The sequence below is a fragment of the Paroedura picta genome, chromosome 12, assembly GCF_049243985.1.
Source record: "Paroedura picta isolate Pp20150507F chromosome 12, Ppicta_v3.0, whole genome shotgun sequence".
Classification (NCBI taxonomy): domain Eukaryota; kingdom Metazoa; phylum Chordata; class Lepidosauria; order Squamata; family Gekkonidae; genus Paroedura; species Paroedura picta.
Window position 1 is genome coordinate 37150965 of NC_135380.1, and position 27388 is coordinate 37178352.

The 27388-nt window shown below is 48.0% G+C and overlaps 1 protein-coding gene across 1 annotated transcript in view; it reads left to right on the top strand.

The window, feature by feature from the left end:
- Positions 1 to 3969: 3969 nt before the first annotated feature.
- Positions 3970 to 27388, top strand: part of PAPPA (pappalysin 1) — a 286657-nt gene continuing 263238 nt past the window's right edge. Inside the window, exon 1 of the mRNA XM_077305078.1 lies at positions 3970 to 5256. Within this exon, the coding sequence (XP_077161193.1) occupies positions 4806 to 5256 (451 nt within the window). The 5' untranslated portion in view covers positions 3970 to 4805. The remainder of the gene's footprint in view (positions 5257 to 27388) is intronic.

Genomic DNA, 27388 nt, shown 5'->3' on the forward strand with positions numbered 1-27388 from the left:
GTTTGAAGTCTGAGTCAACCTTGAGCCGGCTGCTGGGATCGAACTCCCAGCCTCATGGTCAGAGTTTCAGACAGCATGTTGGCTGCCTTACCACCCTGTGCCACAAGAGGCTCTTCCCCTCTGTGGTACTGGACTCAAATCTCACTCTCTTAGACTGAGATGGTGTTTTTGAAATATCCACTTTGAGCCGGCAGTATCTTGCATGGTAGAGCTGGTAGATCAGATGGATAGCATTGAAATCATTGCCACTTTTGGGGTGGGAATTGTTTAAAAACAAAACAGACTTGTAAAAAAACAAAAACAGAACATTTCCTCTTTGAAAAACAAGCTCTCATTCTTTGCCATGTCTTATCACCTTCTCAAGCCCATTTTCTTTTCTGTTTCTAAATTAGGCCTGGAGAAGTAGCAGTGCACCCTCTTTCCCCACCCTGGCCGCAGGTCCGGTGAATTGTAGGTTATGGGTATTGTTGCTGTTTATTTTGAATAGCATTTCCTGTGTATGTAGCACCTTATGTACACCTTGAGCTGAAGCAAAAAGGGACAAGCCCCTCCCCCACCGCACGAAGAACTTCCTAAGATCGACAATAGGAAAACAACAGAGTGCAGAAAGGAATGAATGTGGACAAATGAGGAGTGAGTCGTTGTGTTGGGGGGAGGGGTATGTAAAGTGCTACCATCACAGAAAAATATTAGTTTGATGACATCCCATCACCCTTTGACTTTTTTCATTCTGTTTCCAGGGCAGGGATTCCAGGCCATGAGTCCATGTACCCCCAGGGGTCTGCAGGAGCTCTGGGGAAGGTCTCCCCTCCTGTCTGAATGGACTTGGCCACAAGCTAGGGAATCAGCCCCTTCCATTGCTCCCTCTCTCATGCATGAGTGAGTTCTGTCATGGCTTCTGTGCCTGGGGAGGCAGATCCTGCATGCCTACTTCCACCTGAAACCACCTCCTCTCCCCGCCCCCCAATCCTCCTCAAGCCGGCCAGTTAATGCAGGTGGTGATGTCATTTCTGGGGGTGTGGCAAGGAGGTATAGCCAGCTGACATCACTTCTGGAGCTTCTCGAAGCCTGAAAAATCATTCCACAGTCAAAAGGGTGAAAAAGACTGTTCTAGGGAGACTTGGGGGAAGGAGACGTGTGGGTCCACAGGGTTTCTATTTTTAATTTATTGATAGCAGGAAGAAGGCTGTAGAGTAGACCAGGGGTAGTCAACCTGTGGTCCTCCAGATGTCCATGGACTACAATTCCCATGAGCCTCTGCCAGCAAATGCTGGCAGGGGCTCATGGGAATTGTAGTCCATGGACATCTGGAGGACCACAGGTTGACTACCCCTGGAGTAGACAATGTGCTGTCGTGGCTAGTATTTCATTCTAGGGTAATCCTCCCAGCTTAGCTCATGAGGTTACCTTGGTCAGTCTCTCTCATCCTAGCCTACTTCACAGAGCTGTTTTCAGGATCAGTAGGAAGTCCTGTGCATGTCTTGCCAAGCTTCTTGGGGGAAAGATGAGACAGAGGTGCCCAAGTGACAAGTGAAGGATGTCTTCGGTTAGGATGAGCTGAGGGCTAAGGAATCAGGCCAAAGGTTTCACCACCACTCAGGGAGAGATTAGCAGGCACACAGAGAGAAGTGGTACCCTGTGGACCAGCCTTTTGCTGAGGTGGGTCTGGCTGGAATTCTTGGAGGGAATAGCTTTGGACAGCTGAAGGCGAAGCAGCCGAAGGGGAGAGAGGACAGTTCAGTGTTGTATTATGAAAGGAAGGTGCCTCCTGGGGCAGCGAAGGGAGAGCATTTCTTTATTTTTATTTACTTTATTTCTTACATTTTTATGCCGCCCTGCCTTGTAGCCCAGGGTTCACAGGGGACATGAAAACCAAGAAGAAGAAGAAGAAGAAGAAGAAGAAGAAGAAGAAGAAGAAGAAGAAGAAGAAGAAGAAGAAGAAGAAGAAGAAGAAGAAGAAGAAGAAGAAGAAGAAGAGTTGGTTATTATATGCCTCTTTTCCCTACCCGAAGGAGGCTCAAAGTGGCATACAATCGCCTTCCTATTCCTCTCCCCACGACAGACACCCTGTAGGGTGGGTGAGGCTGAGAGAGCCCTGATATCACTGCTCGGTCAGAAGAGCTTTATCAGTGCTGTGGCAAGCCCAAGGTCACCCAGCTGGTTGCATGTGGGGGAGTGCAGAATCGAACCTGGCATGCCATATTAGAAGTCCATACTCCTAACCACTACACCAAACTGGCTCTCACATATACAATGTGAATTTAAGAAAATCAGAGTCCAGTATTTATTGTGCTACTTCAGACCAACATGGCTACTCATTTGAACATGAATTTAGTACCTGCATCAGTATCATCAACAACAATAAGGTCAATAACACTGAACATTTAATATTTATTATTTCACTGTTTAACTATTAACATTTTGGCCATAACCCTGCAGACTGGTCAGATTGGGAGGGGGGTTCTGGAGGGCCCAACAGATGTTGTTGATTTCACTGGTCTCAACCAAATATTTGGTGGAAGAGCCCTGTCTTCCAGGCCCTGTGGAACTGTGCTAGTCCTGTCAGGGCCCAGATCTGCTCTGGAAGCTGATTTCACCAGGCGGGGGCCAGGACAGAGAAAGCTCTGGCCCTGGTTGAGGTCAAGCAAGCTTCCTTAGGGCCAGGGATCACCATCTAGTTGGAGTCGGCTGAGCATAATGCTCTTGAAGGGCTTAGGAGAGAAGATGGGTCGTGGAGAGGAGCTGGACATGCTATTTTGGGTCTTAGAGAACCCCTTTGAACTGTGCACAGGGGGCAAGAAGCGAGCCACTGTGGTGGCTGAACATGTCGATGAAATGTACTCTATTTCCTAGAAGCAAAACAATGCCTTTCCGGGCTGCAAAACGTGAGGCTTCTTCTTGCGTCAAGCTTGCCTATTGTTTCTTTCCCGAAAGGTGTGGTAAGGCTGCTCCCCGCCTCCCCCGCCAAGGTGATTACTGGACCTGTGCATTAATGAAATGGGACGATGCCAAAGATCTATTTGTCTCTTTTTCTGAATGGAATTGCAAGCACTAGCTCTGTCACACAGACCAAGGCTTGCCTCTTTTTCACTCGCATAGGGGAAAAAAATCCTTTTTGTTGCCATCAGGGGGAGCTTTTGAGATCTTTCAAGAATGAAATAAATAAATATATTAAAAACACACAACCCTCCCCCCCCCCCAAAAAAAAAACGTCCCAGCTAAGAAACAGAGATCCATAAACGAGCTAGCATTTAGACTGTTACCTGTGGCTTCAACTCCATTGAGGGAAATCAGGGATATTCAGAAGCCTACTTATCTATTTCAGAAAAGGATTTTTGTTTTGCTTTTCAAATTCAGCCTCAAATATCAGTACTGCTTTTTTTTTTTTTGGCTGTGTGCTTTTTAATTAAATTGAAAATTAAATCAGGAGGGTTTCCCCCCCACCCTCTCTTTCTCTCTTATTTGGATTTGTTTTTGGAGGGAAAGGCATTCCAAAGGCAACCCACCCACCCACCCCCGTTCTTCTGCTCCTGATGGGAAGCCTGTGGATGGCACATTTCGGAAGAGCCGCTCCAAAACTGGCCAGAGGGGGACCACAAAAGGGGGAGCCGCTCCGATTGCATAACTTTTAAGGCACTAATAAGCGGCAAAATTAACACCGCAAGCAAGCCAGCGAGAGCAAGCAAGCAAGCTTTTCCTTTTTTTAAAATCTGAGAATCAAGTTTCAAGACTCTTTATGCACTGTAAGGGGGGGGGGCGAATGAAGGTTTACCAGCAAAGTGCAAATGGGATCCTGAGAAAGGAGAGCGTTTCTTCTGAGCCAGAAAAGGGGAATGTGTGCTTTGGACAGTTCTGAAAGCTGAAAGGGGGGGGGGGGAGAATTGCAAGAGGGGAGGGAGCGCAATTGAGCGGAGACTATCCCCCTTAGCATGTTACTGCCCCCCTTCTTTAAATGAAAGGGGCTAGCGGTGTGGGGTGGCATGAAGGAAGCAGGACCCCGCACCCAAGTACTGGGACCTGTGCAGCCCTGCAAAGCAATTGATTATTAGTCCGTGTGTGTTTGTGTGTGCGTGTGTGTTTTTGTAAAGGGATTCACTTGATCGAGGTGGAGCAGCAAATCCTAGATTAGCATTTCCTTGTTTACTCATCATCTTGAGGGGGTCTCCTCCCCCCTTTCTGTCATTTAGTGGAGAAGACGGAAGGGGGGGGAGTGAAGAAGAGGTTGGGGCTTGTTATAAAGGAGGCAAAAATGTAAATGGATTAGAGCATCTTTTTGGAAGAGGGAGGGGAACGAGCGCTCGCTCGCCGCGCCTGGATCTTGGAGGAGCTTGTTTCTCTCCCATTTCTTGTAATAATAAGTGTGTGCGCGCGTGTGGATGCGTGTGTGTGTGCGTATATGTGTATATGTGTGTGTATATATATATATATATAATATAAATGGAGGGAAGGGAGAGAAGAGAGCAAGCCAGAGGCAAGCCAGCGGTGAAGAAATAGAAAGAGGGGAAAGATAGAGCAACATCCCCACTTCGACCCAAGAAGAGTTTGAATTTCATTTTGATTCCCCCCCCCCAGGGGAAAAAAAAAGAAAAGAAAAGGGGGGGACCAAAATCCCGAAAGCGACAACAACAAAAAAGGGGGGAGCAAAAAAGAAGAAGAAGAAGAAGAAGAAGCCACTGCGAAGGGTTATAAAAAGAGCAACTCCCCAAGAAGGGGGAACAAGAGGAGACAAGGAGGCAAAGCGAGGAGGAGCCCAAAACTGGCAGCACGGGCGGACTTGCTGGGGAGCCGGGGGGGGAAGCTTGGAAATGCAGCTCTGGACTTCGCTCCTGCCTCTCGCGCTGCTGTGCGCGGCGGCGGCGGCGGCGGCGAGAGCCCTGGCCGGCGGCGGCGGCGACGGCGGCGGCGGCCCGGGCGCCGAATGCGGGCTGGACGAGCGCTCCCGCCGGGCGAGGAGGGACACCCGGCCGGCTCGCCACTTCCACTTCCACTTCCACTCCCCCGCCCCGGGCACCTGCGCCACCCGCTTAGCCCGGGGTAGGCGCTCCACCTCGGGAGGTCCGCAGGCGCCGCTCCTCCCTCGCCGGAGGCAGCCGCGGGAGGTGCGAGGCGGCCCGGCGGCCGGGCGGGCGCTGTACTTCGGCGGCCAGGGGGCTCCGCTGCGGCTGAAGGCGGCCCTGCCGCTGCCCCGGGATGCCTTCACGTTGCAAGCGTGGCTGCGGGCCGAGGGCGGTCAGAAGACGCCGGCTGTCGTGGCAGGTAAGGCCGGCGCGGGAGCGGGGGAGCGACCCGCGCATCGGGAGCCACCGGCCCGCGCCTGCACGACGCTGCCGCGCGCGGAGCTACCCCGGGGCGCGCGCGCGGAGCTGGTGGGCGGGGGGGGGGGGACCGGCACGTGTTGGTGTGTTTGCAACGCGCGCGCGCAAACACGCTGTTCGCCTCTTTTTTTTCTTCTTCTTTTTTTGTGAATGGGCAGAAAGGGGCATACGCTGGAAGACTTAAAAAAAAAAAAAGGAGGGGGGTTTCCTTGGAACTTACTCCCAAGTAAACGTGCTGGGGCGCCCCAGCCTGGGCCCGATCCGTGCCCGGGCATGCACTTTTCTCTCCGCTTGCGCTTGCGTCCATTTCGAGGGGGAGGGCGAAAAGTCGGCGCGCGAGGGCCACGATCCGACGCGCGCTTCCTCGCGAGTAAACCCCCGCGGGAGTGCCAGCGGGCTTGCCTGCCGCGCGCGACTCGGCGCAAGGTGGATTTCCAGCGGGCACGCCGCAGGGGTTGCCCTGGGGAGGAAGCCCCAGGGAATCCAGTAGGATTTACTGCCGGGTAAACTGGCTTTCCGGATTGGTAGTCAGGGGCGCTCTTCCACCGACACAGCTAGGAGTTTACTCCTGAGTAGCCCTATCTGGAACGCGGGCTGTAAGTCTCCCCCCCGCCCCCTTTCTCTTCTTTTTTTGCTGGATCGTGCCCGTCGCTTAAAAAAAAAAAGTTGTGCCCCCCCCTCCTCTTCCCAAAAAGCACTTTCTCTGTGTCGCGCCCCGTCCCGCGCCCGCATTTCTTCCCTCTGAATTCATAAGCAGAGGTTTTCCGAATCCCTGAGATTTATTTTCATTGGCTTGAGCGCTGGAAAGAAGGTTCTTGGTTTACAGTTTCGGGATACCTGTAAGACTCGGCTGGGATGCTGGGCAGGGGCTGCCCTTTCATGTTGCCCGGGCTTGATGACGTGTTTGAGTTACTTTCCTCCCCCCCCCCCCTCTCCCCCGACCCTCCCGCCCGAGATTCGCGATCGAGCATGTGGTTTCTGCCGGAGCCATAAAACCCACTTTTAAGTGTATTGAATGCCGGCAGTTAAAACCTTGCATGTGTGAGGTTCAAGCATCCCTGGACACCAGCGAGCACTTCGCCCTGGCGGAGTGCGCGGAGAGGGGGGGGGGTGCGTGTGTTTCCAAATGATAGCCCAGCATTTCTGACATTCCTTCTGATATTGCAAACATCAAGGCCAGCTCACGCTGTGGCGGAAAGCCCTTGGCCCCGGCCCCGACTGCTGAACTGCAAGCTTGACACACCGTGAGGTCCGCTGACGTTGCTCGGGGTTTGGATTTTACGAGGGCCGGCGGCAGTGACACATGTCAATCTCCTCCTTCGCTTGTTTCCTTGCAGGAAGACGCGGGTGGGGGGAGGATGAAAACAGTTCCGAAGGGATACCCTGCCTGGGGGTGGACATGGGACCTCCCTTACACACAACTGGGAGGGAGCTTTGAGCCTCCCTTCTTACTGGGCTTCACCAGGCTTCTGTGTGGCTCCATTGGCCAGGGGATGGAGCCCTTGGCAGTCCAGAGAGAGAGCTAAGCTCCGCTCCCTTTTGAGCATGGCTGCAGCTGCCTTCAAGGGCTCCGGAGGGTTTCCCCTCTTCCCGGAGCCAGTTCCAGCTCGGCCTTTTCCCTCCCAGCAGATGCATGTCTTCTTTCTCCGCGCTGTCACCGAGCAGCCTCCGGAGCCACTTCCCATCTCCTCTCCCTGCCACATTTAACGTGCTTCTATTTCTTTATCTCCAGTGCCCTATACTTGACCTACAAGATTGCTGTCACTCAGGCGAGGCTCTCCCAGAACCAAAAGGAAAACAGAAGCATCGGCAGGGAGGGCTTTAACTCTCCGCCTGCCGCCCCGGCCAACCCGCCCACCCTGACTTGCAAGGCGCTCGTTCTGGAAAGAGGGTGGATCTGCAAACACCGGGGGTCCCACTACTCTCTGGCTTGGGCTTAGACACGAAGAGCAGCCGTCAACTGGGAAGAGATCCCCTCCCGTACACACACATGGGCGGGCACAAAACCCTTATTTTCAGACCTTCCCCTTTGACGTGTCTCAGAGCCATCGATCTGTTGATCTCAGGGGTCCGGGAGAGCAGGTTGAGGTGACATCTGGCTGGGTACAGTTTACACAGTCTTTTAAAATCCAGATGTGTACTTTGCACGCATCAGGTTGAGCCAGTTTTTGAGTTTACCAGAGCTTGTGATGCAACAGTCAGAAACTGTGCGTAATACATGCTTTTAATTTAATGGGGCTGGGTGGCGGGGAGAGAGAACCGGGGTGAACACAGAGAGTGATTAAATGTGGAATTCACTGCCGGAGGATGTTGTCGTGGTCCTCGGAATAAGCAGCTTTAAAAAGGGCGTTAGAGGGGAAAGAAGTTTAGCCATGGCTGCTAACCATGGTGACTGAGGAGAACCTCCATGTTTAGGTGCACTACACCTCTGAATCCCAGAGCCAGGAGGCAACATCTGGGGAGGGTGTTGGCCTCTCTGCCCTATTGTTGGCCCTTTAGACCAGGTGTAGTCAACCTGTGGTCCTCCAGATGTCCATGGACTGCAATTCCCATGAGCCCCTGCCAGCATTTGCTGGCAGGGGCTCCTGGGAATTGTAGTCCATGGACATCTGGAGGGCCGCAGTTTGACTACCCCTGCTTTAGAGGAACTGGATGGCTGCTGTGTAAGATGGGATGCTGGACTAGAGGGACTATTGGTCTGATCCAGCAGGGCTCTTCTGATGTTCTCATTGTATGCATTAAAATGTGGGTTGAAGACAAAAGAGGCCCCTTTTCAGGGACTTGGTTTCATCTACCAGGTCAGGTTTAGTGCCATCAAAGCCTCCCACTGGCCATGTCTGTATGGCCTCAGTTCAAGGGGCTTCCCCCTCTCCTCCATGTTGTTGGCAACCTGTATTAAAACATCTGGCCTTTCCAGAAAGGCCCCCATTTGACAACTTAAGATAGACACAATTCCTAGTACCCACTTTCTCTTCCTATCAGTTTGAAGGGGAGTGGGAGGGAGTCTTCTTAACTGGGAGCGAGGCTGGCGAAGTGGCTCAGAGGCCGTCTAATAATTCATTTAGATATTGTTTTTAATTAGGTAATTATATTATTTGTATGTTTATTATGTTGTTACACACCCTGAGCCAACTGGGAAAGGCAGGTTATGAAAATAAAGTTGTTTATTATCATCATCATCATTAGATGCTGGCTGGCAGCCAATGAGCAACTTTTTTGTGCGTCCACACACACGGGTTGGTTTTGCTCTTATCAGCATAGTGCAGAGTGAGATCCCCTGATTGCCCAACGCTGGGTAATCTGTTGGTGGTTTTGTTTGCGATGTGACTCCCTGTCGTCTGTGTCAGTCGTCATGCCCCTTTTCTGACTTGGGCAGGCCAAGGAAGAAAGGACTTGCTCCCCTGAATTCTGCCTTCTTCTCTAAGGGGTCCTCAGGGAGTTCCAACCCATATCAACAGAAGCAGGTCTTTGCGGTACTATTGAGGGATCCTTTTAAGAACTGGTAATCCTAGCGCTAGGGAAGGGTCGCTGTGAGGGGGAATTCTCAAACGCTTTTCTCTTTGGCTTAGGCTTGCTTCTTCCAAGTGTAGTGTGACTGGCCTCACAATTCCTGACTCGAGCACGTTTGGTGGTAGAAGGTTCCAGGTGCAGTCCCTGACCTTGGCCATAGGCAAGGGAAGCCCCTTTCTGAACCTCAGCCCACCAACATGACTCAGGTAGAGCACATGGTGAAGGCCCCTGATTCATTACAAGGATATCAGGCAACAGGTACTGGCTGAAGTCGTCTGGCTGAGACCTTGATGCGCCGCAGCCAATGGAATTAGATCAGACTGAGCTAAATGGGCCAACCAACGTGTAAGTCTGCTTCAGATACCTTAATAGCAGCCTTGGTTCAGTGGTGGAGTTCATGCTTGGCATACTGACATTTCCAGGTTCAATCCCTGGTATACAGGGGTAGTCAACCTGTGGTCCTCCAGATATTCATGGACTACAATTCCCATGAACATCTTCCAGCAAACGCTGGCAGGGGCTCATGGGAATTGTCATCCATGAACATCTGGAGGACCACAGGTTGACCACCCCTGAGTTAAAATATCTCAAGTGGCAGGTAGAAGTCCCCAAAGAAGAACTGCTGCCAATCCCTGTATTGATCCAGATGGATCAGTGTGCTGGCTTCTGGCACAAAGCAGCTTTGTATGTTCTGTGCCCACCTTATCTCATGAGAGGTGTTCCCACCACCCCACACAGTCTTCCTTTCCGCTGCAGGGTTTTCAAGGCGAGAGATGCTCAGAGGTGGTTTACCATGATCTGCCACTGCATAGCAACCTTGGGTTCATTTGGTGGTCTGCCATCCAACTACTCACCAAGGCTGAAACACACATAGGAAGCTGCCTTATACTGAATCAGACCATTGATCTATGAAAACCGCTCCTGTCTCCTCAGACTGGCAGAAGCCCCCCAGGGTCTCAGAGGGAGGTCTATCATATCACCTACTGCCTGGTCCTTTTGATGCTGGGAATTGAACCTAGGACCTTCTGCGTGCAAAGTGGAGGCTCTTCCACTGAAACGGCTCCTCCTCTACTTAGCTTTCCTAGCTTATCCTACTTTGTTACCTTGCTTAGCCTCCAAGATCTGGTGATAGCGAGCTCATCTTGATTGTAAGTGTCCTGCCGGTTACTTGCTTGCACATTTCTGGTTGGCCCCAGTGTTTTTAATCCCTGCTGGTCAGGAGCATCACTCTCTTCCAGACTTGAACGCACTCTCCCAGTCTTTCAAGCTGGCCTCTTACAGGGAGAAGTCGCATCCAATGCAACAAGAGCGGCTTATTCGCTTTCAGTTTCCAGTGCTTTTGCTGCCGCTCTGAAGTCGAAATTCCCTTACATCACTGCCTGTCTCAGTGTGTGTGTTTTCTAAAACAGCTAATTTTACAGTGCTTTTAAAATGGTTCGTCATCTCCCTGGGCCATCCCTCCTCTCAGAGGGTAGGCGGCCCACAGTGCGAGAAGCTGCCAACTTTCACACTGCCTCAGAGCAAGGCTATTTCGGAACCTGTCTGAGTTCTGCGCTATCAGCTGCAGTCTTCAGTACTGCCAAGCTACCGAGGGGAAAGAAAATAACCCAGAAAAGTGCTCCTGGCAGCTAATTTCTCCTTGACTTATGCACTAGCTTTGGCATTCAAGCACCCATGCACTGCGCTGGGCAGAAGTGACCATGCACAAAATGAGACCATTGCACAGAGCATCAGCTCATCTCCTCCATCTTAATGGCAAAGTGGTCTTGCATTGGAGCTGTTCGACTCCAGACACAAAGGAGAGCCAGTTTGGTGTAGTGGTTAGGAGTGCGGAATTCTAATCTGGCATGCCGGGTTCGATTCTGCACTCCCCCACAAGCAACCAGCTGGGTGACCTTGGGCTCGGCATGGCTCTGATAAAATTGTTCTGACCGAGCAGTGATATCAGCGCTCTCTCAGCCTCACCCACCTCACAGGGTGTCTGTAGTGGGGAGAGGAATGGGAAGGCGATTGCAAACCGCTTTGAGACTCCTTCAGGTAGAGAAAGGCGGCATATAAGAACCAACTCTTCTTCTTCTTCTTCTTCTTCTTCTTCTTCTTCTTCTTCTTCTTCTTCTTCTTCTTCTTCTTCTTCTTCTTCTTCTTCTTCTTCTTAATTAGTGACTTCCTTCCAGCCCTAAGATGTGAATAGGTATTTATTCCTTAGAGTTGAGAACGCTGAAAAGCGTAGTTCTCCAGGCTTCTGTGGGCTCCATCCTGTAATGGAGAGCAAGCTTGGTGTAGTAGTTAAGAGCAGCAGCTTCTAATCTGGAGAGATTCCCCGCTCCTCATGCAGCCAGCTGGGTGACCTTAGTCACAGTCCTGTTAGAGCTGTTCTCATAGAATAGTTCTGTCAGATGTCTGTCAGCCCCACCTACCTCACAGTGGTGGGGAGAGGAAAGGAAGGCAATTGTAAGCAGCTTTGAGATTCCTTTAGGTAGTGAAAAAGTGGGGTATAAAACCCAACCTTCTCCTTCTCCTTCCAACTGAAGAAGGTGCTCAGGGAGATGACTCATGCCTCCATCCAGAGTAGGTTAGCCCTTGTTTTCCTGGAAATGTGGTGGTTGATTCTTGAATGGCTGGGAGTGTCTGTGTGTGTGTGTGTGTGCAGTTTTGATGAATGAGTCGGAGTGGGAAAATGCGTGTCCGCCAAGAGAAGTGAAAGTGAGTTGTCATGGTTTTCCCTTCTCTCCTCTCCATCTGCTTCTTCTCGCTGTCTCACTGTCCTTCCGGATGCCAACTAAGAACATGATCCTGAGTTAACAGAGTGCTGTTTGACAGGAAGCGCCTTTGTTTTCCCAACTTTTGTTCGCTGGTGAAAGCAAGGTTGTAGCAGGATCCAAGATGAAAGTGGAGAGGAGGAAAAGCAAGGGTTCCCCCAGTAGCACAGCAGAATTCTCTGAAAACCATAACTTCTGTGCATTACAGACAGTCTTAAGAGCGCTGAATATCTGAGTTTGGGCCAGAAGTTTGATCCCAAGAGCTGTTATTGATCATTTAAAGAAAGCTCCCAATATCCAAGTTCACTTGTTATAGCCCCTGGTTCTGGTGTGTGTGTGTGTGTGTGTGTGTGTGTGTGTGTGAGAGAGAGAGAGAGAGAGAGAGAGAGAGAGAATAGCTACTAATTCTTCCTTCAACCTTGATGGCAAATCTGTGCACAGCCAACTGACTGGAAGACTGAAGGATTTAACAAAGGTGAAAACCTGGACTAAAGGCTAAAAGCTGAAGGGGAGGGGGGATAATTCTAGCACTATGAATTCTGCTTTAAAAATGACCCTGCCAAATCTAATGAACCTCTGAGTGCTCATTTGGGGCCAGGCTACCTTGACACATTTTTTGTTTTGGCATTATTGAGCTTGAGAAATTTCACAATATTTGAACCTTTGTAATTTAGTGCTCATCTGTCTTCAATAATCTCTCTGGATCCCATGTTGTCAGGAAGCTGTAGGTCAATGTCAGTGTGTCTAAGAGCGGTGATGTATTTAAGACTAGCAAGGCCCATAATATGGTGTAAAGGGGTGGAAATGCACATGGCTAAGTACTGATGCTGGCCCTGGCCATACGTCATTCACAGGTTTGTCACAGAAGAAGTTGCACTATCCTCCCTACTACAGCAGTTGTTCCATCAATATGCAATCAGAGAATCACTTTCAAATTAACACTATGCTTCCAAAACTGCATTAGAGATGCGCAAGACCGCCAAAAACCTATTCTTTTCATGGAATTTGAGAAAGGAATCAACAAAGCTTCCATTTTTTTTCTTCATGTTCGTTTACCTTTTTTCTCAGCATTATGATCCTTTGTGGTTGTTTTTTAATGCCTCTATAGCATGACTTTTATATATAATACTAGTGGTAAAGCCCGTTGTCTGTGAGGCAATGGATGAGGGCTTGGTGAGGGAGGGTGGGAGCTGTAGGGGCAGAGCCAATTAGGGTGCAGCTGGCTGCACCCTGATTGGCCCTATTCCAACTCAGACAGGGAGGGTGGGAGCTGTAGGGGCAGGGCCAATCAGGGTGCAGCTGGCTGCACCCTGATTGGCCCCGGAGAGGCCGGACAGTCTGTCCCCCAAGGCTGTTTCAGAATTATTAAGAGGCACCAAATGGATAAGATATATGCAGCATTAATATGTACAACGTACATAGGATATATGCAGTGTGGTTGAGATACAAGTTTTCCATGTGCATTTTCACCCCATTATATTATGGGCCTTAGTAGTCTTAAATACTTCACCTGTGGTTGACTACCCCTGATTTGCAATGTGACTTCTGGGTACAAGTAGAAGTGATGTCAGGAGGTTGCTCTGTTTCCACAGTTTTGCTCCCACCAGAGCGAAGATACATTTGGTAACCCTAGTTAGGGGCATAAGAGGGTAGTATCTCAGTGTTCACGGACATTTGTACAGGAGACAAGATCCATCCTCCTCCCTGTACTTAATGTTTTGGGGAGAGCGAAGAACATTGAAGGATGACAGCTTATTTTTAATGTGTCTTGTTGGGTCTTGTCATTTTATCATCTTCTATTCATACTGTCATAATGGGCTGTTTTAATGGCATTATATGGTTATGAACCACCTTGGGTTTGGATTTTTTTTTAACAGTGATGTGACCTATTAAACTCCAGCAATTCATCCTGAAATGTTTAATGGCAAACAGAGAGAGAGAGAGAGAGAGAAAGAGAGAGACAGCAGTTTGTTAACCATCTGCCAAAAATCAGGGTTGCTCTTAGTAAACAGGGACAGGCAGAGTGTGTGAAAGTCTCCAGTAAGTTTCCAGTCGAGCTGGGATCGAAACTTTGGGTCTTTGCATTTCCCAAACTTTGCTCCGACACTGTTCTGTCTGTTTTTGTTGCTGCTCTCCTAAATCCTGGACCTCATTCTAGCGCCTGCCTCTTCCAAAGTAAATTCCCCCCCTCCCCGACAGTGTTAAAAAATAAGACTATTTATTCAAAACACTTCGCTCAGCTGTATGATGTAAGTGTGTAACTCTGCTATGCAATTGACTCACTCTCTCCCCCCACTGGGGCACCCTTCCTTATCACCCTGTCCTGGGTTTAGTTCCTTCTCTTACTATCTCTCTGTCCTTGATTCCCCCTCCCCATCTTTCCCCTCTCTCCGATAGGCGGAATTTCCATCTGTTTGACAAGCAAATACAGGGGTTCCGATAAGGGTAATCTCTGTTCTATTCCATTCATCTTTCATCCTGTGAGCGCAGCTAGCCTGACTCCCGAGAACAGACACCAGCACTTGAGAGAGTGAAGGCAGAGCTTGGTCACATTTCTTTTCAAGGACATGGTTCAGGGTGCACAGCAGCTTCACGCTCCACTTTCTGGAAGCCGTTTTCCTTTCCAAAATCGATGTCTTTAGTGCGGCGTTTCAGGAATGATCCTGGGTTGAAATCCATCGTGGTGTAGTGATTAAAGCAGCCTTTTAAAACCTTTTGACTACGGAGGAGCTCCTGAAATGATTTTTCAGACTTCAAGAAGCCCCGGAGCTGAGGTCAACTGGCCACGCCCCCAGAAGTGACATCTCTGCCCTCCTTTTGTTCCCTCCCCCTGCCTTTACTATAACTAGGGCAGCTGTGCTTCATGTAGGCTGGAAAGAAGAGTAGGAGCTGAGAAGACAGCCCAGGCCCACCCATACCACGCCCCTTCAGAACTCCCGCAGTCCCCCTTCAGAGCTCCTATGGGACCCCCTTCAGAACTCAAGCATAGAATCATAGAATCATAGAGTTGGAAGGGGCCATACAGGCCATCTAGTTCAACCCCCTGCTCAACACAGGATCAGCCCAAAGCATCCTAAAGCATCCAAGAAAAGTGTGTATCCAACCTTTGCCTGAAGACTGCCAGTGAGGGGGAGCGCACCACCTCCTTAGGCAGCCTATTCCACTGCTGAACTACTCTGACTGTGAAAAATTCTTTCCTGATATCTAGCCTATATCGTTGTACTTGAAGTTTAAACCCATTACTGCGCGTCCTTTCCTCTGCAGCCAACGGGAACAGCATCCTGCCCTCCTCCAAGTGACAACCTTTCAAATACTTAGAGAGGGCTATCATGTCCCCTCTCAACCTCCTTTTCTCCAGGCTGAACATTCCCAAGTCCCTCAACCTATCTTCATAGGGCTTGGTCCCTTTGCCCCAGATCATCTTCGTCGCTCTCATAACCCTACTAGAGAATCCCTGGGATACAGAATGGGGAACTCTTATATGGAGAACTGGGTTTGATTCTCCACTGTTCCACACGCAGTCAGCTGGGTGATCCTGGGCTAGTCACAATTCTCTTAGGGCTGTTCTCTCATAGCAGTTCTTTTAGAGCTCTCTCAGCCCCACCTAACTCACAGGGTGTCTGTTGTGGGGAGAAGAAGGGAAAGGTGTTTGTAAGCCACTTGGGGACTCCTTTGGGTAGTGAAAAACAATATATATTAAAAAAACAGCTCTTCTCTCTCTGCTCTGTTCTCTAGAGGAATTTTTCTTTTCTTTAGATATTTATATCACACTTTACCCCCACTGAGGACCCAGGGCAAGACTGTTATCCCCTTCTCTGTTCTATCCCCACCACAAATGTATGAAAGGAGTGAGGCTGGGACAGGCTTGACTGGCCTTCCTTCAGCCTCTCCGGGAAGCTCCCAGAAGTTAGAGACAGACTGATAATTTCCCAGAGGGGAACTGGATCTCCTGACCGCCTGTCTCCACTATCCACGAGGGACATGGGTCAAAGGGAGATGTGGTAGGCTGAACAGCTGCCAGAGTCCTGTCCACATCAGCCAAGGGAAGTGGACTGAAACGGTCCAAAATAGGGCCTTGAGACAGCCAAGCGGCCTCTAGTTCCACTGCGGCATCAAAGTCAGCAGCAACATCTTGGCGAAGCGACAAGATTTTCTCTGCAAAAAAGCTTGCAAAAGCCTCATAGCTAACGTCCAATCATGTACTTTGAGACAATCCTGTAACTGGGGACGTCAACAATTGAATTGTTTTAAATAATTGGGTTGGGTGTGAGCTAGCAGAGGCTATAGAGCAGGGGTAATCAAACTGCGGCCCTCCAGATGTCCATGGACTACAATTCCCAGGAGCCCCCTGCCAGCGAACATCTGGAGGGCCGCAGTTTGATTACCCCTGCTATAGAGGCTGTAAATAGAGGCTTTTGTGGCCTTTGCTGCAAAAATGGGTGGGGGGGATGATGACATAGATACAGCAATGTAATTTCTAGTGGCCACAACCATGATGCTGTAGGAATTTCCCCCAGTCTTTATGGTCTTTACCATAAAGATTTGAGAAATTCCTAGAGTGTCACTTAACATTTCCCTATGGCTCACACCTAAAAGCTCCTGGGTTTATCTCTTACTGGACAAGTACACATGACTTGGGGATCTGTAATTAGAGCTCCGGATTTGTTATTTGCCACTGTTTGGAGATCGGAACCACAGTTTTGGGAATGATAGGATAGATCAATAGTTTTCTGATTGAAAATGTCATGCCCAGCCCGCCCCAGTTTACATTAAACCCTTTCTCATTCTGCACACATTGGATAATGCACTTTTAATGTACTTTTGCAGCTGGATTTTCCTGTTCAAAACAGGAAAACCTACTTCTACAGTGCATTGAAATGGTATTATCCAACAGTTAGTGTTAAAGGTAAAGGTATCCGCTGTGCAAGCACCGAGTCATGTCTGACCCTTGGGGTGGCGCCCTCTAGCGTTTTCATGGCAGACTCAATACGGGGTGGTTTGCCAGTGCCTTCCCCAGTCATTACCGTTTACCCCCCCAGCAAGCTGGGTACTCATTTTACCGACCTCGGAAGGATGGAAGGCTGAGTCAACCTTGAGCCGGCTGCTGGGATTGAACTCCCAGCCTCATGGGCAGAGCTTCAGACTGCAAGTCTGCTGCATTACCACTCTGCGCCACAAGAGGCTCAACAGTTAGTGTTAGGACTTACATAATATGAGTTTCTCTCTCTCCTCCCCCCCCCCATCCAGGGCTTGAAGCAAGTGGCGGTGGGGGGGTCATTTTCAAACAGGAAATTGGCCGAGAGGTTGAAAAGTTATTTCCCATTTCTCAGAACTGACCTAGATTGCTCCCCTCCTGAAAGCTGCTATGGAAGGCCAAATTGCAAGTGTGGAGTTCCAGTTGCAGAACTTACTCATCAGGTTTTGTGTGGCCCTTAGAAGTGTTTGCCAGGTTGCTGCTATAAAATGATTGCATTAATTTTAATTAATTGCATTTGGGCCACCTGGGAGATAACTGAACAGTCAGGTTTAGATTTTAGCTTCCAGACCATCATCTGGTCTTTTGGCTTTGGGGATCGTGCACGGGCGCACATGTCCCAGGCTCTGGCGAATCACTCGGCACCTTGTGGTCTTGCCGAGTTCCCTGGATGCTGGGGTGGACTGGGTCATCGGAACGGCTTCTGGACTTATAGCATTGTTGCGCGGCCTTTGAAGCTTCTGAAGCGTGCAAAATCCTCGCTTCTGCTGCTGGAGACTTGTGCGGCAAACTGCCACAGGCGTGGTTGGATCCAGGCAGGGAGAGAATAAGCTGACCACAGACCAAATGACTTGGCTTGGGGAGGTGAAGTCCCAGGATAAGAGGGGCTTTGAACAATGCATTCTTGGCAAGGCACGATATCCGAAAATGTACATTGAGGGCCGAGCTCTGCTCTCAATTACTCTGGATTTATAAGGGGGGAAGCTCTGTCGAGCAAAGCTTAGTGGTGTTTCCCCGATGTGCGTGCGGGCGGAATGGAGAGCTGAAATAGGCTCTAGATTTATAGGGATCACCAGGGGAAATCAGTGTTGTGTGGAGGAGCGCCCTTGTCAATGGGGGGAGACCTCTGTTTGCTGCAAGGGATGATTTAATTTGGGTGTGTTTTGCTTTCGGCAATGGGAAGGAGGAAAGCCCTTCTCTGAGATGGGCTGTTTGCTTTCCTGCCTGCACCTACCGTATTCCCAGGAGGCTTGTAAAAATCAAGCCCTGTACAGTATATACAGTAAGTTCTTTGTATCTTTGGCAAGCAAAGCGCACTACTCTCCCAAATTTGTTCCCCTCGCTGCAGTTAAAACTGCAGTCGCCAGGAAAGAGATTCCCCCTTCTCTTCTGTTTACAAACACCTACCCCGGGGTGGAAATGCAGAAGGGGAGTGAAGTGGAAGGAGAGTCAGCCATACGCTTGTGTCATTTCATTGCAGGTTTCTCAGCCAGCCAACGGGGTTACCGAATCTTTCCTACTGTGCATTTGTTTATAGGAATCTCTTTGACAGACAACATGGCTATCTGCCTGTTTAAATGTCTGTCTTCTGCACTTTTTTACGTCCATCACGTGGTAAGAAAGTCTCCAGCTCATGTCTGGGGGGGGGCAGGGCGGGAGAGGGGAACAAGCTGACACTAAAAGAGCTTCTTAAAATCACTCAGAGTTAAAATGAGAAAATGCATGCCTCGAATCCCCAACAAATGGCAACCCATGCCACAACTGGAAAAGAAACTCTTTGAGCACTCAGGAAATTCTGTAACCGTGTCAAGCAAAATGTATTTCGGGGAGCGAATTGATCAAGTAGTTTGGAATAATTTGGAATATCTCATCCCCTGCTTGAATTTGCATCTCCCTGGTGTGCAAATGTAAATTGTGAATCTTTGGTTTGGCACAACGCTCTGGATCATCGCACCAGACTTTTGCTCATCAAGTGTACGCAGCTTTTCAGTGTTATTGCTGGAAAATCAGAATTCTACGGCTTGAGTATTTTTTTTTTACGAATGTCATAGGCAGCATAATGTGGCTAGGTTCTCGCAGATCTTTTTCACTGGGCCGTGTTCTCCTCATAAACAATGAGCTCTTCTCCTGTCATGAGAGAAAGACCCTCTTGTGTTTGTGAGAGGCTTCTTGCACTGGAGGTTAGGGGTACTGGAGGTGAATGCTGCTGTTAATGTAATATATCCGCAGGACCCAGCCCCTTATAAACAGCATATACTAACAGCACAAAGCAGGGAACTGAAATAATTAACCAACTTGAGTATAAAAGGAAATGGGATAGAGATCATTTGCTCACTGTTTCTGTGGAGAGCTTGGCATAATTCCTTTTGGCTCCTACTTGAGCTTGGATCATTATCCCATATGTGGTGTCCTGCTAAATGAGGGCTATCAGCCTCAGAAGGATTGGGTTGACCTCAAATGAACTCCTGTTGAGTTCATTTAGTCTTTAAATTTTCATTTTGCAAAATTTCCTCTGTGTTCCTCTACTCATTCCATTGGATGTCTCTCCATGTTTCTACACTCAATCTTCCCTGCTGTCTTCACACACTTCTGCTGGCAACCTAGGCTTTTGCCTGTGAAACATGCTAGGACTGGTCTCTGTATATGTCCAAGTGGGGAACCTGCTGAGAACCTTCCAATTGCCCTCATTACCTGTATGATAATTACCTGGGTGCACATGTTTGCCCAGCACCACCGGGGAAAAGACATGCAGTTGATACTTGTGGCTGGGAGCAAGGTGGCAGGAGAGCTCACCAAGGAAAGATGCATGGTTGGGCAATGGCAGAGAGCCACATTAGTGGGTCAGCAGGTGTGTGGAAGGGGTGCAGTCACAGGATGGCATGAGGAGAAGAGCCCTTCAGCCTCTCCAAAAACTGAAATCAGACCTGCCTCATGCTAGCCTTTCACCAGGAAACTACACCACGCAGCTCTTTGTGGTCCCAGCACATCAGGGTTCTCTCTGCAGAATCAAGGATCCTGGCTAACCAAGTTCCCAACTATATGATGAGAGCTATATGTGCAAACGTGTGTCCCAATGGATGATATAGGTCTGGGAGGGTTGCCAGGCCTTTGCTGGAGGCAGGGAGTCCCCTGCCCCCTACTGCTGATCAGCTAGTGTGAGGGATGACTTACCAAGAGAAGAAGGGGGGGGGGGCTGAGCTATTTCACAGGCAGTGTGGCAACATCACTCATTACGTCCACAACATCTGGTATTTAGGCAAAAACTCTATGGTAGAAGCCATTTCTGCCATAGAGTGTTTGCCCAAATGCCAGAGTAGAGTCAGTATGTCTCAACATGATGCCATCACTTCCAGGACATGCCAGAAATGACATTACCTGGTCCTCCCTCCCTCCTCTGGTAAGGCCCTCTGTCCCCTGTTGGTTGCGCAAAGGAATCAGGCCACCCTAGCTGGGGACAGAATTTGCCACCACATTTGAAGAAGAAGAAGAAGAAGAAGAAGAAGAAGAAGAGTTGGTTTTTATATGCCGCTTTTCTCTACCCAAAGGAGGCTCAAAGCGGCTTACAGCGGCCTTCCCATTCCTCTCCCCACAGCAGACACCCTGTGAGGTGGGTGAGGCTGAGAGAGCCCTGATATCACTGCTCGATCAAAACAGCTTTATCAGTGCTGTGGGTAGCCCAAGGTCACCCAGCTGGTTGCATGTGGGGGAGTGCAGAATCGAACCTGGCATGCCAGATTAGAAGTCCGCACTCCTAACCACTATACCAAACTGACTCTCCTATAGAAGTGCTTTTCTGATGGGTGATGACTGGGACCAGCCTGATGGTTCCCTAAGATGGCGTTTTGCAAGACGAGGTACAAAACTTGACATAGGACTCTCAATAGGTCAAGAAGCCTCCAGAGCCATTGCTAATGCTTTCCTGATGACTTCGTTTTTTCTCCAGATTTTGTATTCACTAGTAAAATATACATTCTTGATAGAAGTCAACAACTCCGTTGTCCAGACGAATGGCTACAATTATTTCATACAAAGAGACGACCTTAGCTGGAAGCCAGTTCCATAGAAATCGAAAGGGATCTCTGTTCAATCATCTTGTTCGTGATTTCAGCATTTACATAGTTAGAGATAATGGGGCAATTGATTGCGTCGCTCCTCGCAAAGATACGAGGGAAGGTTTTTACAGCCAATCGCGAAAGGGAAATTCTTCTCAGTAATTTTTTGCAAATGCCAGCCTAATTCCTGGGATTACTCATGGCAAATGCATTTTGACTGTTCTGCGTTGAGACCTAAAACCACTGGAGCTAGAGACCAGGCATACACAAATACCCCTTGAATGTTAACAGACAATTCAATCTTAGCAGCAGTACATGTATCTGTACAGATATCTCTCTGTATTCTTAATTCTATAAGTTTGTTTTAAATCGCTAGTTGGGGGGGAAGTCATGGCTTGGTTCTTTGCATGTAGGACGTCCAAGGTTTGGCCCCCAGCATTGCCAGTTAAGCTGGCGTTTAGTAGCATATATTAAGAAATAAAGACTTTTTTTCATCCTCAGATCTTTCACAGCAATAAATAGAGAAGAAAACACAGAACTAGATGGACTGATGGGATTGACATTATACAGCTCAGTTTCATAGGCTCATGGTGAAACGGCGAGTTATGTGTACAAATATATCCAGTTAATGCATCTCCAGTTAAAGCATTTCCAAGCCTGATTCCATCAGATCTTGGAAGCTAGGCAGGATTGGCCCTGGTTAACACCTGGAAGGGCAATCTCCAAAGAATACATTACATAAACCACCTCCAAACATCTCTTGCCTGGAAGCCAAACAATATTAGGCTCTTCTGGCTATATCACACGCATGCTATACAGTTAATAAATAAAATACATACCATTTCTGTGCCTGATATCCTGGGGAATGGACAGAATAAGAAAGCTTTGTTTTTGTACATGAAACTGTGGCATTCCATAAGTACTTCAGGAATAAACTACTTGCGTAAATTGTCAATGTATGCCAATTGTCAATACTTGTGTGCCATGCTGTGCATTCCACCAGACCTTCCTGCTACCTGGGCCCATTCTGCACACATAGGATAATTCACTTTCAATGTGCTTTGGCAGCTGGATTTTTCTGTGCAGAACAGGAAAATCTACTTCTAGAGTGGATTGAAAGTGCCTTATCTATTGTATGCAGAATAGGCCCTGGTGCACACTTTGGTCCATTCCACATGGATGGAAAAGGCCAAGAGGGTGCTCATATGGAAGCAGGGCTAATCCCCACTTTGATATGATGTCGCCGCTGGACTGGGCCCTTCCCATACCTTCCCGTACCTTCCCCATCCCACCTTCCTGCCAAAAGAAAAATAAAGCTCCCCCCCCTCCATGTGGCAGAACCTTTCAGCTATGGCTCAATCCATTAGGACACAGAAATACAGGGCGAACAGTGTCCACTACCGAAATGTGTCCCCCATGTGTCCCCCATGGGGACACAGGAAGCAGCAGAGCATACAGTTCCACCACAACGCACCGGCAGCAGACTGTGGTCACACTGCTGGTGCGGAATCGCCCTTGGAGATGTAGCCTGATGACTTAGGATGGGCTCAGTTTGTGTGGGAATGTAACTTACATAGTAAGATTTTTGCCAGGCCAAAGTGCATCTGGTTAAGCATCTTGTTTCCAATAGTGACCAGCCAGGTGCTGCAAAGAAACTGAGATATCTTCACTGTCTATTTATGGGCAGAGTTCAACGTCATGGCTATGGCTTATAAAGTCCTTTATAGTCTAGAAATGGGGTATTAGAAGAACCTGTGGAGGTCCTCATCAAAGTCCCTCCTCCTCCCCTTCTCTTTGGAAGTTAGGCTGGTCACTGCTAGAAACGGGTTTTCTGTGTTGATGCTGTTTTTCTTTATGGGTCTTTCTTGTTTTGAGTGATCTCATTCAGGAATACATGAACGTGTCTTAAAGGGAATCAGACCACTGGTCCATCAAGTTACTCATTGTCTACTCCAGGCTTTCTCAACCCTTGATGTTTCTTGATGGCCCTAGGATGGGAGTTAATTAATTTTTAATATTTTTTTTCAAATTTCTTAAACATTTATCTGGTGCTATGGCCATATATGTAAGAGCCTCTTGTGGCACAGAGGGGTAAGGCAGCAGAAATGCATTCTGAAAGCTCTGCCCATGAGGCTGGGAGTTCAATCCCAGCAGCTGGCTCAAGGTTGACTCAGCCTTCCATCCTTCTGAGGTCGGTAAAGTCCTTCCGAGGTCAGTAAAATGAGTACCCAGCTTGCTGGGGGGTAAACAGTAATGACTGGGGAAGGCACTGGCAAACCACCCCGTATTGAGTCTGCCATGAAAACGCTAGAGGGCATCACCCCAAGGGTCAGACATGACTCGGTGCTTGCACAGGGGATACCTTTATGGCCATATATGGTCATGTTAACCTGCCTCCCCCCTCTCAAAATGGCCTCTGATGGGTCTGGAGAGGGAGGGGAGGGGTCCCCGGTGGGCATCTACACAGCTGTGCTTCCCAGCCATATTCTGCATGATTGTGCCACTTCTGGGGTTTCTCGAAGCCTGAAGAATGTTTCAGGGGTTTCTCAATGGTAAACAAAAATTGAGAAAGGCTGGTCTACTCAGATTGGCAGAGGGTCTCCTGGGTCTCAGGCAGAGGTCTTTCACATTACCCACTACTGATCCTTTGAATTGGAAATGCTGTGGATTGAACCCAGAATCTTCTGCATGCAAAGCCGATGCTCTTCCACAGAGCCTAACCCCCCTTTCAGGTCACCTTTCATACACTAGAAGTCATCTGCTTTGACCAAGCTTTTAATGGCCATTAATATTGTTGTTCTGCTTAAAATGCTTTCAGTTGGCGTTTAATTGCTGGTATTTGGCTTCTTAACATTTAGGACACATGATTTTGTTTATATTTTGTTTATATGGCAATTTGTTTTGCTCTGTGTAATATCCTGGCTTTGCTCTGTTGGCACAGAGGGAGGATGTTGGGTAAAGTTTAATTCTAATGGGGTAAAACCAGAAGAAGGAACAAGATGGTTTGCATTTGGGCCACACGATTGGGTGTGTATTGTTTTGCAATGTTTGTGTGAATCGGAACAATTCGGTTTTATTTAAACTTTGTAATTGCTATTGATTTTCTGGGTTAACTTTGTTGATGTTTTTATTCTTTATTTATGAATTTGTTTAATCCCTTGGTAAAACCTGTGGCCTGGCACCCTGCCTTGTAGCTGCGAGTATATTGTGTGAAGCACTTCGTTTGGTCTGCCTTGATTCTAGTGATTCACCCATCATTTTCGCTGGGTGAACCCAAGTTCTGGTGGTTGTGAAAGGGGGGTGGGGGACTCTCCAACCTTTCCACACCGCGGATGGTTTCCATAACAAGGACAGCAGTTTGGCTCAGTGGTAGGGCATCAGCTTTGCATGCAGAAGGTTCTGAGTTCAATCCCTGGGCAGAGTCTGCACATATAGGATAATGCACTTTCAAGTTGCTTTGGCAGCTGGATTTTCCTGTGCGGAACAGGAAAATCTACTTCTAAAGTGCATTGAAAGTGCATTATGTATTGTGTGCAGACTCTACCCTGGTCTCTCTGGTTTAAACAGTATTGAGTGGCAAGAGATGTCACATACCTCTGTCTGAGACCCTGGAGAGATGCTGCCAGTTTGAGCAGGAAATACTGACCCTGAGGGTCCAAACTTGGCTTTTTCCAAAGTACAAACCTCCACATGCTTCAGTCTTTCTCCCGTCTCCCATTTCTTGATTACTTTGGCCCTTCCAGCTCCAGGACCACAGTCTGAAGAAGAGTTGGTCTTTATACCCTGCTTTTCACTACCTGAAAGAGTCTCAAAGTGGCTTACCATCACCTTCCCTTCTTTCCCCACAACAGATACCCTGTGAGGTAGGTGGGGCTAAGAGAGCTCTGACAGAACTGCTCTGTGTTAACAGCTCTAACAGGACTATGACCAGACCAGAGACACTCAGCTGGCTGCATGTGGAGGAGGGGTGGGGAATCAAACCCAATTATCCGATGAGATGCCGCAGCTCTTAACCACTACTCCAAACTGAAGAACATGTCCCTGAGATGTAGATGATGGCTAGCCAGCCTCTGAAACTTATGCTCTGAACTCACCAACACCTCCTGAAAAGGAACAGTGGTGCTCCCCACATTCGAGCATCTGGCCAGTTGCATATGGCATTTCTTATCCCAGAATTAAGTTATCAACCCCAAAACAAAATTGGAGTCCAATAGCACCTTTAAAATCAACAGTTTTTTCAAAGTGTGAGCTTTCATGTGCAGGCACACTTCCTCAGACAGTGGAACAGGGATCATAAGAGTACCAAGAGAGTAAATTAGTAGCCATGAGGATGCCCAACAAACATTCAGCATGATAATGAAGATCAGATAATTCCTTGCTAGAATAACATCCGTCTTGTGGATTCAATTGTCGTCCACAAAAACATAGGGGAATAAAAATGTTATTGATTAATGGCAGACATTTTCACTGTTGGGAGAAAAAGTCATTAAAAGAGACCTGTTGCTAGCCCCATCTGTCTCCACCCAAGCATGGAAGCATCTCCACAAGTGAAATGTTGTGCTAAGTTGGTTCTCCTGTCCTAAGACCAGAGTTAGATTCTAAATTGCATTACATACTTTGTCTTCCATTGCAGTCCCATTGTCTTGAACTAAATGAAGAGGGGATTGTTAGGAATGTAGATATAAGAGTTGAATGAGGATAGATTCAAATGTTGGTCTGAAGCCACACAATAAAATCAGGGTCCAGTAGCACCTTTAAGACAACAGAGATTTTTTCTGACGAAGAGTGCCTGCACTCGAAAGCTCACGCCCTGAATAAATCTCTGTTGGTCATAAAGGTGCTACTAGGCTCTGATTTTATTCAGTTGAATGAGATTAGCTTATGTCGTGAGGTGTGAAACCAATATCCTTGTTGATCTTGTTGATCAACCCCAGTTATTCTTGTGGGATACTCTGCCCTGCCTCTTTCCTTGGGAACAGATACAGAAGAAGAATAGTTCAAGCCTTTGTCCATTAGAGAGAGATCGGGATGCCTCAAGTTTATTGTGAGGCTAGAGAGGTCATTTGCAAAAAACAAAACTAACAGGGGAAAAACAGAGCTCTAGGGCAGGACGAGCATCTTGAGTAAGACTGGGAAAACATTTGAAGGGCAAAAGGAGCAAGGTGAGAGGGAAAGCTTGTTCCAGAATGTAGAAATTATGCAAATCACAATCCGTTTTTGCATATCTAGTCTACAGATTACAGCAGTTCTGTTATCCATATAGATTTCCCCCCATTGGTGATTAAATCTAGGATCTTCCTCAAGTATAGCATGAGCTGAATCACTGACGGAGTGACAGTTCTTTCCTACTGAAATCCTAATGCTTTTGCAATTTCATATTCTTTGGATTAACAGCACCATATGAAGATGTATAACCTTCTAAGGTAGGCTTTCTCAGCTGGTGTTTTCAACCCTGGGGTTTCTTGACAGCCCTGGAAGGGTTTCTTGAATGGGATTGGAGTTAATTAATTTTTTTAATTTTTTAAAAACAATTATCGGGTGATATTTATTTATTTATTTAGATTTTAATACCGCCCTTCCCTATGGCTCTGGGCAGTTTACATAAAACATTTTGAAACATTTACATAGAACACTCTCAAAATCAATATAACAATATAACAATAACATACCAACTAGAACAGTATTAGACCAATAACTTTGACACTCCCTCAGTTGGTTCAGTCTCTCAGTCTTGGGGGGGGGGACTGTAGATGTTATGGGTCAGTCGGCCTCACCAAATGCCTGGTGGAAGAGCTCCCTTTTGCAGGTCCTGCGGAATTGTGGAAATGTTGACCTGTTCCCTTGTCCCAAAGTAGCCAACAGGCCTGGAGGGGGTGGGAAGGGAAGGGGCCCCAGGTGGGTGTGTCCACAGCTATGCTTCTGCAAGATCACGCCACTTCTGGGGGTTCCCAAAACCTGAAGGATGTATCAGGGGTTTCTCAATAGTAAAAAAGCGGAGCTTAAACAGTTCCGCAGGGCCTGCAAAAAGGAGCTCCTCCGCCAGGCATTTGGTTGAGACCAGGCACAACCAACAGCGAATGAAGGGCCCCCGCTCCCCCCCCGCTCCTCCCCCTCCCCCCTCTCCCCCCTTCCTCCCAGAACTCCACCAGAGCGCTCTGGACCTGTTGTGGTATTGCACCGTTCCATCGTTATATTATTTTATTATATTGTTATACTGTTACATTATTCTGTTATATGGTTACAACCACTGTTATTAATTACTGTATGTTTTAACGAAGACTGTTTCATGAATCATTTGACTAGTTTTAATGTAAACCGCCCTGAGCCTTCGGGGAGGGCAGTATATAAATCTAAACAAACAAATAAACAAATAAACAAATAAACAAACAAACAAACAAACAAATAAACAAATAAACAAATAAGAGAGGCTGTTCTAGGTTCATTGCCCTGGCTAGTTCATTCTCTTCCGATCTCAGAAACTAAGCAGCATCGGCCTTGTTTGGCATTTGTATGGGAGACCTCAGAGGAAATCCATGGTTGTGACAGCCAAGCACTTTTGAACATTTCTTGCATTTCTTGCTTTGGGGTCCCCATCAGTCTCCTGGAACTTGATGGCCCTTTCCACCACCACCAATCCTTTGAAGTCAGTTGACTTCAAACTGGTGTAACTCCACTTAAGATTGCTGTGGATGTTACTTGTAGCATTAAGAAGGTCCTAACAAACTGAGATTTCCTCTTGGGTTTCTGAGCAGGAAGTGCCAAGCATGCATTTTCTGT